The sequence below is a fragment of the Clupea harengus genome, chromosome 24 (genome assembly GCF_900700415.2).
Source record: "Clupea harengus chromosome 24, Ch_v2.0.2, whole genome shotgun sequence".
Lineage (NCBI taxonomy): Eukaryota > Metazoa > Chordata > Actinopteri > Clupeiformes > Clupeidae > Clupea > Clupea harengus.
This window is the reverse complement of record NC_045175.1, coordinates 7,457,655-7,471,146: the sequence shown is the minus strand read 5'-3', so window position 1 is coordinate 7,471,146 and position 13,492 is coordinate 7,457,655. Positions and strand designations below refer to the sequence as shown.

General features: G+C 43.0%; 2 protein-coding genes and 1 pseudogene across 9 annotated transcripts; 1 reads left to right on the top strand and 2 right to left on the bottom strand.

The window, feature by feature from the left end:
* The first annotated feature begins 683 nt into the window (after window positions 1-683).
* LOC116219162 (GTPase IMAP family member 8-like) lies at window positions 684-4,684 on the top strand. 8 transcript variants are annotated; one of them, XM_031562188.2, is made up of 9 exons: window positions 684-884; window positions 970-1,023; window positions 1,247-1,307; window positions 1,492-1,572; window positions 1,642-2,313; window positions 2,446-3,282; window positions 3,485-3,571; window positions 3,675-3,860; window positions 4,085-4,684. In XM_031562188.2, exons 4-9 carry the CDS (start codon window positions 1,563-1,565, stop codon window positions 4,180-4,182), a joined length of 1,890 nt encoding a protein of 629 aa, XP_031418048.1. In that variant the 5' UTR covers window positions 684-884; window positions 970-1,023; window positions 1,247-1,307; window positions 1,492-1,562; the 3' UTR covers window positions 4,183-4,684. The 8 variants fall into 8 exon arrangements, with proteins under 8 accessions (XP_031418048.1, XP_031418046.1, XP_031418044.1 ...); XM_031562186.2 differs by having other exon boundaries at window positions 1,220-1,307; XM_031562184.2 differs by having other exon boundaries at window positions 967-1,023.
* A 1,266-nt stretch (window positions 4,685-5,950) lies between these two features.
* LOC116218989 lies at window positions 5,951-9,568 on the bottom strand (annotated as a pseudogene).
* Window positions 9,569-10,700: 1,132 nt separating this feature from the next.
* On the bottom strand, window positions 10,701-13,483 carry LOC116219185 (cuticle collagen 3A3-like). The gene is made up of 6 exons (XM_031562249.1): window positions 13,252-13,483; window positions 12,775-12,810; window positions 12,402-12,468; window positions 11,966-12,255; window positions 11,819-11,871; window positions 10,701-11,038 (listed from the first exon to the last, which is right to left on the bottom strand). The coding sequence occupies exons 1-5, from the start codon at window positions 13,372-13,374 to the stop codon at window positions 11,863-11,865; spliced, it is 525 nt and encodes a 174-aa protein (XP_031418109.1). The 5' UTR covers window positions 13,375-13,483; the 3' UTR covers window positions 10,701-11,038; window positions 11,819-11,862.
* Between the last annotated feature and the right edge of the window lie 9 nt (window positions 13,484-13,492).

The window sequence follows — 13,492 nt, the reverse complement described above, 5'->3', positions numbered from 1 at the left end:
ACATTGAGTGAGTGAGTTGTCGTAGTGATGTTGGTATTACAGCTCCTGATTGGACATTTGGATTGGACAACAGAGATAGAAACCACAGGAAGGAAGAAAATATAGGCCTTGTAACTTATTTTTTGAATGGGGGAAATGAACAGATAAATGATATGTTTAGTGGTTTGAGTTTGTATAGAGGTTTGACAGAAATTTGCACAAGACAATGACGCCTCTTCATTTAAACACAACTCGGTGTTAACTAACTAACTAACTAACCTCAGTTATTACACGACTACGAAACATAGCGATCTCTGTTCAATAATTTGTAGTAAATTAAACAAGTAGTTAGTGAAAACAGTCATACAAACAGAATGGCTGATATATGTCAGTGATGGACCTGACTTTTTTCCGAATAATAACGCGCAACTTCAGGTAGAAGAAATATGTTTACATCGCATGATCAGTGCTTTCCCAAACAACGTATTCGGATTCGGGTGCATCCCTAGTGCCAACTGTCGTTTTTGGTGTGTGCAAGGCAGGTCTGTCATTTCGACCACTGTTGTCAGTCCCTTGTTCAATATCTGTCTGGCTCAAATTCATGTAAGTGTAGCAGGGCGGGTTAAAGCTGATGTGACAGCACCGTCTGTTTACTTCTTCCCGTCCGTCTAATTTGCATGTAATGAAGGGGCACTCTGTCTGTCGGCCCAGCCCCTAGAAATGGGCAACAAGGTGCCATATGGGCATGCGTCATATTTCACTGTAGCCTACCTGTTGTGTCAAGCTCAGGTCCACCAGTTCGTGGTCGTATAGCTAAACCTTGTTTGGTTGGGTCCACGTTCCCAGCTGTTGCACCGTCTCTTGTTTCAGATTAGGATTATACGGTCGTTGTGCGCTACGTGCAGGTATGTTTGGGCCATTGCTCTGCATTAACGGTTGCTTTGTTTAGCTAGCAACTCACCCACTTTTTATACTCTATTTATCTAGCAGACGCATAGTCGCCACTGCCTGTGTCATCCTACGTCCCGTGCCTTTGAATGCTTGGTAGGTTACCTTGCTGTTTATTACTAGCGGTTGTGTGGCGGTAATGGTCTTGCATCTTTCCCATGGGAATTGGCCTGGGTGGCTTGACAACGCTGCTGTTTTGCTGGTAGCTGTTTAGTCCATCCTTCCTCCCCTAGTGGTGGTAGTATCTCCCGTGTGTGTATTGATCAATTTGTGTGGATTCACCTTTCACTAGGTTTGTGTGTGCATTTGGTGTGAGCAGTGCACGTGTGATGTGACCTCCTGGAGGTAATACCCCACTTCCTAATAACCCTTCCTGACTGGTAAGCCTGAGTCCAGTTTCTGTGTTCATTTATTTGTTGTGTAGGTGTTGTCCCTTGTCTGTCCCCTACCGTTACCAATTTGTGTGTTTTTGTATTTTATATTGTTGTAATTAAATAAAACATATTTATAATTTATGGAAACACGTCTCCAGCTTCCTCAGTTGACAAATGAGTGTGCCCCTAGTGGGCTAGTTTGATTCCACCTAGATTCCAACTATTTCCCTGTGCGAAACTCCCAGGGTGGCGTAGTCCTGCATGTGCTCTGGTTAGTCCTAGCTCCACTCCCGATATTGTCATGCCACATAGGCATTGTATTTACATCAATATCTATACTATATGCGGCTGGTGGTGGTAGGCGGACATCAGTCCGGCAAAACGTCACTGATCAACACTGTGCTTGGCCAGCATGAGCCTGAGTCTGGGAGACGAACACTCAGCTGCATGAGGAGAGAGGGGGAGGTCGATGGCAGGAAGCTCATCTTCGTTGACACCCCTGGCTGGTGGAGGAACTACCCTTTGATTGACACAGCAGAGTTTAAGAAACAGCAGCTCATGCTGAGTCCGTCTATGTGTCCACCAGGGCCTCATGCTTTTGTGCTAGTCATTGGAGCTGATGGCCCGTTCACTGAGAAGAACAGGAGATCTGTAGCGGAGCACCTGGGGCTCTTTGATGAGAAAGTTTGGGAACACACCCTAGTGGTGATCACTGGGGTAGACAGAAGCAAACAGGAGCACATTGACAGTCAAGGTGGGGCCCTGAGGTGGGTAATAGATAAATGTATGAACAGATATCACATATTTGAGAATGAGAGCATGACAGAACCACAGCGGATAACCCAGCTGCTGGATAAGATAGAGTGTATCATAACAAACAACAGCGGTAGCGATTTTCCACTTGATGAGAAGGCTTTAAAGGAAGTTGAGGAGAAGAGGAAATTGAATCAGGAGAAAGCCAGCTCCAGAAGCCTGAGGGTCAAGAGTCAAAGAGAAACACTCAGTAAACAAGGTAAGTTTTTTACTGATTGAACATGATAAACTAATGGAAACAGAAAGAATGTCCTTATTCACTCTTATTCATTAATCATTCATTATTCAGTACCATGTGATTCATGATGCTGATCCAAATGGGTTTTCTCAGCTCAGGTCCTGCTGCTGCCAGAGGTGCAGATTCTCCTGCTAGGCTGGGTGTGCTCTAGAAAAACCTCGGCAAAAAATATCATCCTGAACAAAAAGGAAATTGTAGGCATGAGAAGAACTGTCCGGGCTGATGTAGAATCTGTCGTTGCTGGAAGGAAGATCACCGTGGTAGACACCCCTGGCTGGTGGAAGTACCTCTCTGCCCAGTTCACCCCAGACTGGGTGAAGAATGAGCTGAGAAGAAGTGTAACGCTTGATGGTAAAAATCCTCACGCAATTCTCCTGGCAATCCCTGCTGATACCACTTTCAGAGAGGAACAGAGAAAGATCACTGTAGACAACATGAAGATGTTTGGAGAGCAGGTCTGGAGACACACCATAGTGCTGTTCACATGTGGAGACCTGCTGGGAGAGACGACCATCGAGGAACACATAGAGAGCGAAGGAGAACCTTTGCGATGGCTAGTAGAGAAATGTGGGAACAGATATCATGTCTTGGGTAAGGACCAAGACGAGGAAAGCCCGCAAGTCACAGAGCTGCTCAAGAAGATCGATGAGATGGTGGCTGGGAAAACCTTTTTCAGTCTTTGTGAAGCAACCCAAACACCTAATGTTGAGGAGATGACTGTAAAACCAAACAAAACAAATGCTGACATGGTGAAGTTCTTGGATCAGGAATGGAACAGGATGGACAAAGAGATGGAAGAGATGTTCAAAAATATGTACAGTCAAACCTTTCAAGTGAAAGGAAATACCAGCATCAATACGCCTCCTAACTGTGAGTACAGTCAAACCTCTGAGCTGAAAGGAAGTAAAAGCATGGAATATTTTCCCAACTGTGAGTAACTGTTCTGGTTTCCTCACTGCTTTGCATGGTACTGACCCCATTATTCTGTTATCCTGTTTCATAAATTATTTTATTTAATGGAGACAAGTTGCCAAGTTCGACGTAACAGCAATGGTAGGAATCTGAGCCCCATTGTGTTGTGCTGATGCATCATAAATTATCCTGTTTGATAAATAATTTAATTTCCTATTAGTTCATGACAGTGAACCATCTTCTGATGCCACTGTGGGTGAAAGGTCAAAGTGCACCAGTCCACTGACCACACATCAGAATACTTCAGGTGACATCATACGCTATTTCAACCCCAATCATTTTAAAGTGATCATCTAACACTGAGTTTGTACCAGAGCCTTACCAAGTATGAACTTTATTTCACATTCCAGAGAGTGAGGGTGAAGCAGGGCTCTCTGGGCAAGCTGAAGGGGAGGTGCCTCAGACAGAGAGCAGCAACAACCCTGAAGATCCTCTGGAGGAAATGAGGGAGATGCTGGAGCAAGAGTGGGGGAGGCGGGAGGTGATGGCCATGGAGAGGTTTATGGGGATCCTGTCAGGACAACAGACATTCACAGGTGAGTCCACACATCACTGATAACCATTAGCATAGTAGGCTATGCAACCTGTAAAGGTCAAAGGTCAAATTACACTTCCTGCTAAGTGTGTCAGACGTGCTTTAACAAGAGCGGAGCTAAAACTGGGCAAAACGCTGCTCCAGGAGGAACAATCAATCAATCAATCAATTAATCAAATCAATAATTTTTCTTTCTTCATCTTTTTTCTGTTTTGAACACTCAAGGTCCATCATCTGAAGCTGATGAGCACGATCGTGAACTCTCCAGAAGAAAGGTCCTCAGATGGTTGGATACATCTGGATACGGCTCTTTTGATGATTAATACAACTATGAAAATGAATAACATGCGGATGACTCATTACATATACCGATAAGTAAACTAGGTTTTTATATGCACTCTGAGGTGATAGGATCTTGTCTCCATCTCTTTCATATAGTCAGTTTGCTCTTCATCATGTTTAGAAAACTGTGTCGGCTATATGGCGAAATGATCTTTAAAATGATCCTGTAACATTTAAAGGATGATTGTTTTTGCTTTTATTTACTCATCCAAGTTCATGGTTGTTAGTTGAGTTGAATGTTTTTAACCTGAGTGTGCATTTACATTGGAATAGCTCAGCAAACCCTGAACAAAAAATACATTTCTATAAGTTTAGTATATATATATATATATTCTTATTAGACACCCAAAAAGAGTATGAAATATATATTTTTGATAGGTATATTTATATTTATACTGTTTTACCCCAAGAATATTTGACTTGTCATTGATGATGGAATGTTTGCTACTCATTATTTAAAAATAAAATCCTTCCATAATCCAGTTCATCACTGTGTGTGTGTGTTGTGTTTGGTCTGGTGTAAAATACATTGTGTTGTCCTTGATTGTTGTTTACTTTGGGTGATCTGTGAGACTTTAAGATCATCATGCCCACACTTTTTAGAAGAAGAAGAAGAATCGCAACAAGGCTAAAAAAGGCTTGAAGAGATCCATGAAGAACATTTTACATTGACATTTTAATTATTAAGCAGAGGCTTTTATCCCAAAGTAACTTCCAGTACTTGCACAGGTCTACATTTCTTATGAGGGTGCATGCCCCTGTATATCAAACCCATGACCTCAGACTATCACATTTCCTCAAACCACCTGCCTGGACACGTTCAATGGGTCTTGGCTTCGATGATCTGAACGATCTAGCGGGGCAGGTAGGACAGTGGGGGCGCACACGTTGCAGTTGCTGGTGCCCCAGTGCACGATACCAACCTGGGACCACACGTCAGCGCTCTCACACACCAGGGTGGCGCCAGAGAGGCATGGTGCAATTTGGCCGCTATGATGGTAGCAGCCTGGAGGTATCGATGGCGTCGCGATCTAGAGGGAAGATGCCACACTTCCTGAAGCCCTCCACCACAATGCCCCTGTCTTTAAGCCCCTGGTACGGGTGACGGAAAACTCTGGCAAAATGGGCCCCGATTAACCAGAAAAGAGTTGTTATAGTGGCAGACCAGCCAACACATACTTATTTTGTGTTTTGAGATAATTAGCTGATTAGAGCTCTTCTCAGGTTGACATTTCTGTATTTTTAATTATTTATTCTAATATTTTGAGATACAAGAGTTTTTATTTCCATAAGCTGTAAGCCGTAATCATCAAGATTAAAACAAAAGAGACTTCAAACATGCCACTTTATGTGTAATGATTCTAGAATATACAAAGGTGAAAAAAAAATGAACTTTTCCATGATATTCTATTTTTTTGAGATGCACCTGTATGTTCAGTTTGACAGAGAAAAACCCATGGCAAAAGTAGAGTTTAAAACGCCATTTTCACCCCAGTTGCCATAGATCCCCATTCTTATCGTTATAAATACTAAGAAATTATTAAAAAAAAAAATGCCAAACTGAGATAGGAGAGGTTAAATGTTCAATCAGCCTTAAGAAGCATCAATCTCCAGGTTTCAGGTTTGAACTTGCTTATCATTACTGCTAAACTTAGAAGACTAAACAATTTCATTTAGATATATGACATAATATTGATATATTTATGTAATCTCTATCTTGTAGAATACTTCCTGCGGAAGCACTGGGATGCATCATCAGTGATGTATCCTGGGGTCATTGGGTGTTTCGGGTCTATTCGAACATCAGACACCCTCCCCCAGGCGACCCAGCCAGGGGTGATCAGTCCCCGGCTTGCATCCCAGCAGCATTTGACCACTGGGCCTCCCTTTTCAGCCAGAGCCACTTAGTGGCTCTCTCTGCGGCATCAATGGTTGATTTGATGGCCCTCTTCTTACACAACCCCAAGATGCCTAGCTTAGTCAGAACTCTGCAGAGGGACTGGCCTGCAAAGCCCCGACATCCCACCTCAATAGGCTCACAGCGAGTGATCCAGCCCTGCCTCCTGCACTCCTCTGTCAACTCCAGGTACTTGGCACGTTTACGCTCTTGAGCTTCATCCATGCGCTCTTCCCAGGGTACAGTGAGTTCCATCATGATCACCTGTTTGGTGGAATTTTAAAAGATGACCATGTCTGGACGCAGTCTTGTTGAGGCGATGTGCTCTGGAAAGCGCAGCTGCTTGCCCAGATCTACTTTCAGCTGCCAGTCGGCTGCTGAGGCAAGGAGGCCAGTCGTTGTTCTTGACTGTGGGGTGCGTTTCTCTCCCGCCTTGACAAAGTTGATGGACTTTGGACGACGTTGTTTGCTTGTCGTTATAGCCGAAGCTACTATCTCCGCAACTGCCTTGAGCACTTGATCATGCCGCCAGCGGTAGCGACCATATGCAAGTGCCTTTGGGCAGCTGCTGAGGATATGTTTGAGGGATCCTCTTCCAGAGCACAGCCCGCAAGATGGTGTTTCGATCTTGCCCCAGACGTGGAGATTTGCCGGGCTTGGTAAGCCATCATAGACCGTCTGGATCAGGAAACGGACTCTGTTGCAGTCTGCTCGCAGGATGTTATCCCAGGTGACCCTTCGCTGCTGTACAGATTCCCACTTTGTCCATGCCCCTTGCTGTCTTAGACTCACCATCCTGCTTGCTCTTTCTTCTTCCACGCCTGCTCGAACATCCTCCTGGAGAAGAAGAAGCCTGTCTTTGCCAATGGCTTTGCGAACTCGTATACTGGGGAAGTAACCGAGACCAGCACGGCCTCTGGCCACATTCCCCACAAGCTCCCTCTGCCTCAGCCGGGACTCCGCCACCTCAAGTGCCTCGCCTGCTTTCCATTTCCTGCCAGTTCTGACCTCGATTCCCGCTGCTGACACCTTTGGGTCCTTCGAGTCTCTGTAAAGGAGTGCCTCCCTAGTCCGCGACACCATGAACTCCTCTTTAAGACCGCTGAAAGGGAGTTGCAGGATGTTACTGCTTCCATATAGTGCTGCGCTGCTAAGGCTGCGTGGTAGGCCAAGCCACCTGCGAAGGTGGCTACTGATTCTCCTCTCCATTGACTCTACTGCCGTCATCGGGACCTCATAGACCAGCAGCGGCCACAGGATCCTGGGCAGGACGGCATGTTGGTAAATTCAGGCCCTGAATCTCCCTGGTAGACCTGACTTGTCTACCTTTCTGAGCCACTCCTCAAGGTCGTTGATGGTCTTTTTGATGGAATTGGCATCCTTGAGGCTGGCATCAAAGACCTTTCCCAAACTCTTCACCGGCTGCTCAGAGATAGATGGTATTGTGTCGCCAGCTAGTGTGAAACGGAACCTGTCCACTACACGCCCCTTCTTCAGCACCAATGACCTAGACTTGCTGGGTTTGAAACTCATCCTTGCCCATGCAATGAGCTTTTCTAGGCCTTGGAGGATCCATCTGGTTCCTGGCACTGAAGATGTGGTGGTGGTGAGGTCATCCATAAAAGCCCTGATTGGAGGTTGTCTTGTGCCAGATTTTGTCTTTGGGCCTCGACATTCAACCTCAGCTGATTTAGCAACCATGTTCATGGCTAGTGCGAAAAGGGTGACAGAGATGGTACAGCCTGTTATAATTCCCTTTTCTAGCCGATGCCAGTTCGATGTTGTAGACCCAGACGTAACTCTCATCCTAAAATTATTATAATAATCCAGGATAAGGACTCTGATGTTACTGGGTACATGGTGTTTTTGCAGGGCAATTTCCACTAAGCTGTGAGGTATGGACCCATAGGCATTGGTCAGGTCCAACCACAGAACAGCCAGATCTCCCTTTGACTCCCGGGCTTCACGGATGAGCTGAGTGACAACACCTGTATGTTCCAAGCAGCCGGGGACCCCAGGAATCCCGCCATCTCTATGAATATATAGTTGAAATATGAATTTGTTCTTTATATGACATTTAAAGACTTCTCAATAATACATCGAAATTAACTTGCTAATCAATCAATTGGTCAGTCGGTCAGCTGGTCAATCAATAAAACAAATAAATGGTGATCCTACAGTCAGTATTGGTTGAACCCTAAATATTCACTACAAATCAGTGAATCCTCCCAGTTCAATAAAATTAAACCCCAAAAAGCATTTATTTTTCATTTTGCTTTACTCCCCCTTATTGAATCTTCTATGACTGGTGGCAGCTGACTTGACAGTGTTTGTAGAATTGGGAGGAGTTACCTGAAGCAGAACTCCTAGTCCAGGACTCTGGAACAAACAGAGGTGATATAGCTCCTCCCCAGTTTCCTCTTCATGTTTTGATGATCTTGTCACCGCAAGCAGTCGGTCTGGTTTCAGTGGACACTGACGCTTCCACGCACTGCTGGGTTCTTTCTCAAAGATACAATACAGACACGAGCTAACGATACAATACAGACACGAGCTAACTGTGCAAAAGAAGCTGAAATGTGCTGTTCGATTGCACCTTCTTATTTGGGTGCATGAGTGAATGGGGGATGTTTTCTTCTTGTTAACTTGACAAAACCACTAAAATTGGTGCCATTTCTGGGACTATAAAATGAGAACATGTCTCAGGAAACAAATATTCGTCAAAGAGGTAAGTCAAAGTTCAACTGCTGTTCCTTCTTTTTCATGTCACATGAACTCCGTGTCCTAGAACTCAACTCCCTGGGAAAGTTTATTGTGAAACATGATAGCATTAATGTTCCAAGATTGAGCGTACTGAGCATTAACAAATGATATGAGGATTTATTTATTTTTTATTGACACCTGACATCATATGGTTTGAGAGGGATCAAGTAGATACGACACACTCACCACTTACCCTCAACGTTTTGCAACTACAGATGAACATACATTACCATCTTTATGCATTTCTAATCACTCCTTTATATTGTAGTTTTTTTTAAATAACATCCTCAAATTAATTTCAATGGCATTAAGGACAGACACGTTTTTATTCCCACTAGCCAACCAGGTTTAGTGAGTTGGGTCTAAAACCCAGCAAAAATGTAAGTTTTGTAAATGTTTTTACAGCAGAATATTGCCATCTCTATTGCCAAAAATACATCAGTTAGTGAACTCAATGTGTGTTGTCTCTATCCCTCTCAAACCATATGATGTCAGGTGTCAAAAAAAAAAAAAAAAAAAAAAAAAAAGTGTTAATGTCTCTGCATTGTTGTTGTTGTGAGAAGGATGGAGACCGGGGTCCCTGAAACCTGGTTGCTTGGACCATATTTCTGCCACCAAGTGCTGTACTGCTTGTGCACCTGTGGACCATACAGGTGATACAGGAACAGACATGGAGTGACACGGGTGAGAACGAACACCTGCTTCATCCGAGGTATGTGAAGCACAGAGGTCAAAGGTCATTCACTGTAATATACTCCGACTGCCTGTTAGGCAAGCGGCATTACAAATTGTCAAAGTTTCTAGCTGGGACAAACACACAGAGGACAATCACATCGGTTTTTTTTTTTCTACCTGTGTGTGCAAATATGCATCTAACATGGTACTACAACACATTTTGATGTCACATAAAGAGTGGGTTTCTTCTTCAGAATTGCCCCCATTTTCAACATAGACTGTTTGAACCAATGGATGCTAGATCGTTTAGAGGCGCTGGGACACTGAATCACCTCATAATTGAGCAGACAGTGGATCAGGAAGATGATGGTGAGTGGAGATGGGAAAGAGGAGCTCCAGCTCTTTACTGCCTGACACTATCAGAAATATCCAGGTGCATCCAAGGATCACACACTGGGCCGTGATTTTGGCCATGATTTTGAACAGAAGGAGTTTGTAACACAGTGTGTGTCCTAGTGTTAAGTGTTGACATCCAGTACATCTCTCTCTGAGAGAGTAGTTTTGGTAGATTGTCCCCTCTGGTTGGAAGAGTTACATGTTCAAGACCAACAGTGTCCACACCATGCTGAGGCAGAAACACAGTAAAGCATCTAAGGTCAAATACACCAGGTATTACGACACACAAGAGAGTGTTAATCCATCCATCCACCCTACCTCTACCCATCCTCCCACATCTGCCCCCATACACACACACACACACAACCACAGTGTTACACACACACACACACACACACACACACACACACACACACACACACACACACACACACACACACACACACACACACACAAGTTGGGAATAACAACATGGCATCTAGATTAACTTGTGTGGCCTGAACCAAATGTTGTATGAAATAATTTAGTGAACTGCAATTCCTTCAGGATTTTATAATCAAACTGTCCAGGCAGTTTCACTGAAGTATTCAAAAACAATAAAGCTTTCTGAGGTATGATCTATTTTGCTTGACATATGCAGTACAAACGTATAAAATATGCAGGGATATATAGCATACAAATTCTACACTACGGCTTTAAACAGAAATAACCCAGAAAATAATACATAAATAATCCTAATAAAAACATAAATGTTTTGAAATCATGAAATTCGTTCACATCATTTTTTTATTTGCTTTATTTGATGCTCTAAAATAAATGGTAAAACATGAGTGCATTAGTACAGATTTGATGGGAAAGCAAAGTACATGAGTATTAGATTTGATGAGAAAGCAGATTACATGAGAATATGTATGATATGTAAAACAGAGTTCATTTTCAGGACAGTCAATTCAAAGTCAACATTTTTTTAAGTGGCCAAATGAATGAATACATCTGTGATGAAGTGAAGAGTTTATTGTAAAACACGATGGTTAAGGAACTTGTTTGCGAAGCAGGGATCAGCCAATCAGCGCCATTGTTATTGGGTTGTCGGCCGCGCTGGACGTCTGGTTGTAGTTTGTAGTGGAAGGAGAACAAGACAGAATAGTGAATCTGATATGTATCCTGCAAATACTTTACCATACAGACATCATCTATAAATATGTGCGTTCAGAAACATGTTAATAAGATTGTGTGATGGAGGAATGTGTCGAGTGAAGCTTTTGAAACAGTCACGCTTTCATTGCAAAGGTGGTTTGGAGCTTTGAAGCTTTTGACAGCCCGCTCTATCGCGACATCTGACTGAGTGCCGTCATTCCAACACTTAACACACTTTTAAAAATGTGATTATTTTTGTAGGTTTATTTTGACATTGGAGATGAACTCTAACATAACCAAAAAAAAGAAAGACACATTTTATTTTAGATGAAATACTACTCGCGTTTTCAGCCGATATACATTGTTTTCTAAACGTTTAAATGTGGAGTATGTGTAATCTAATAAAATGTTGTTAGCGACATGCTTAATAATACATTGGTGTAATTGATTACAAGCTAGCTGAGTTGGGTTTTCAAGGTTGCCAACTTCCAAGGTTTTTTGGCGTGAGATTGACAAAGACTGATCAAACTTTTTTGACGTGAGATTCATTTATTTGGATGCTAGCCTGAGACAGGACCGGTCGATGACTGGGCATCTGCAGAAATTACGAATCTCTGTAAAACAGCGATGACACCAATACGTTTACAGCCTACGTCGTAATTCTGTCATAAATATCATTGGCAGGGATGTTTATTATTAAAAAGGTCAATGTCTCACATCAAAGCAAATAAATTACCTCTTGTCCTTACCTGTCAAAATAGATGATTGCATGTTCTCTCTGTTGTTCCTCAATTCAAAGGCGCTTTGGAAGAAAATTTGTCTGGTAAATTAATAAACGTAGAAAAAAACTGCTCTAAACATGTTCAAGAGTTACCAACCAAAAGTGCTTGTCTCACCTCCTTCAGAGCAGGTGCAGATTGCTGGGGACCAGTAGGTCCATCACGGCCAGATGATCCAGTCTTGCTAGGTGGTCCGGGGGGGCCGGGAGGTCCAAAGGTGCCAGGTGGACCAGGTAGGCCCGGTTTTCCAGGGAGGGCAGGTGGTCCAGGGGGGCCAGGTTGTCCGAGGGAGCCAGGAGGTCCCCGGTAGCCAGGAGGTCCAGGGTAGCCAGGAGGTCCACGAGAACCAGGTCGTCCAGGAGGGCCAGGCCATCCAGTGAGGTCTGGTGGACATTGTCTGTCAGACACTTGAATCACAGCAAATTATCTGTCAGACACTTGAATCACACAAGCATGAATAGACACAAAAACATATTTTGGTGGATTTTAAATTGGTGATAGTTTTTTTATCTTCGTTTTCTAATGCACCTCATGCAATCATGCATTTTCTCACCTGAAGAACAAACCACCAGCATGGATAAAAGGAAGATTACTTTTCTGGTTGTATGGACCTGGAACATCTTGAACACAAAATCAAGGCTCATTGTTCAAGATGAAAGATCATTTTGCAATTACAAGCTGCATGAGAACTTATATTTTTCTGTCTGTCTTTTTTTTTTATCTAAAAGAAATATCTAACCATTTGTCACTGTTGGCTAGTTCACAGAAAAGGAGGACAGGAAAGTGCTGATTGGCTGAAATAGTATATTGCGTACAGTATGTGACTTGTATGCTGATCTATTGCATTTGAATTCAGGATTGCACCTTTAAGTGGTGAACAGAAGGAGGAAAAAAGACAGTTGGTCATATAATCATGACTGACGTACCTTGAGGCTCAAAGTAACAAGTTCAAGTGTGAAGAGCTGATCAAAGATTAAAAAGATACAATTAGAATGGATAGAAATTAAATTGGGCTGCGTCTAGTTTCAAACGTTTCTGACATTGTTACTGATTAATAGCCTGTGTAGGAAGATGGGGAGAGGCTGCATAAGTGTGTGTGCAATAAACCGAATGCCATTCTGGAGGAAGACAGGTTGATAGCCTGTACACAGCATCATGAATTAGATAGGACTAGTGTGATGGATCCTACATTAGATAGGACTAGTGTGATGGATCCTACATTTTGTCACCCTCCTCCTGAATGTTGAGAACGTCACAGTGTACTTTTCACTGAGAACACTTTCACTGCATTTGTATTACAGTTTTAATATTTTAATTAGTAATTACTTTAATTACTAAAACATATGCAACATCTTCTTAAACGAACAAAAGGGGTATTAATGTAATTTAAATGACAAACTCACCACTGATGAATGCAAGTGTCCAAGAGTATGCAAAATCAATGAATGAGGACAGTGAGATGGTGGCACGACTAATGTAGTCTTTGTCATTTTCTCCCCCTCTTCTTTGCTGGCTTGTGGTGACATGATGAATTACTGCAATCTAAACACTGGCCGTTTCTATGCCTGTTTGGAAACTTCCTCAAAGTCATCTGAAATATTCCGTAATCTGAAAACGAACACGCCAACGGTTTAGTCAAAGAGA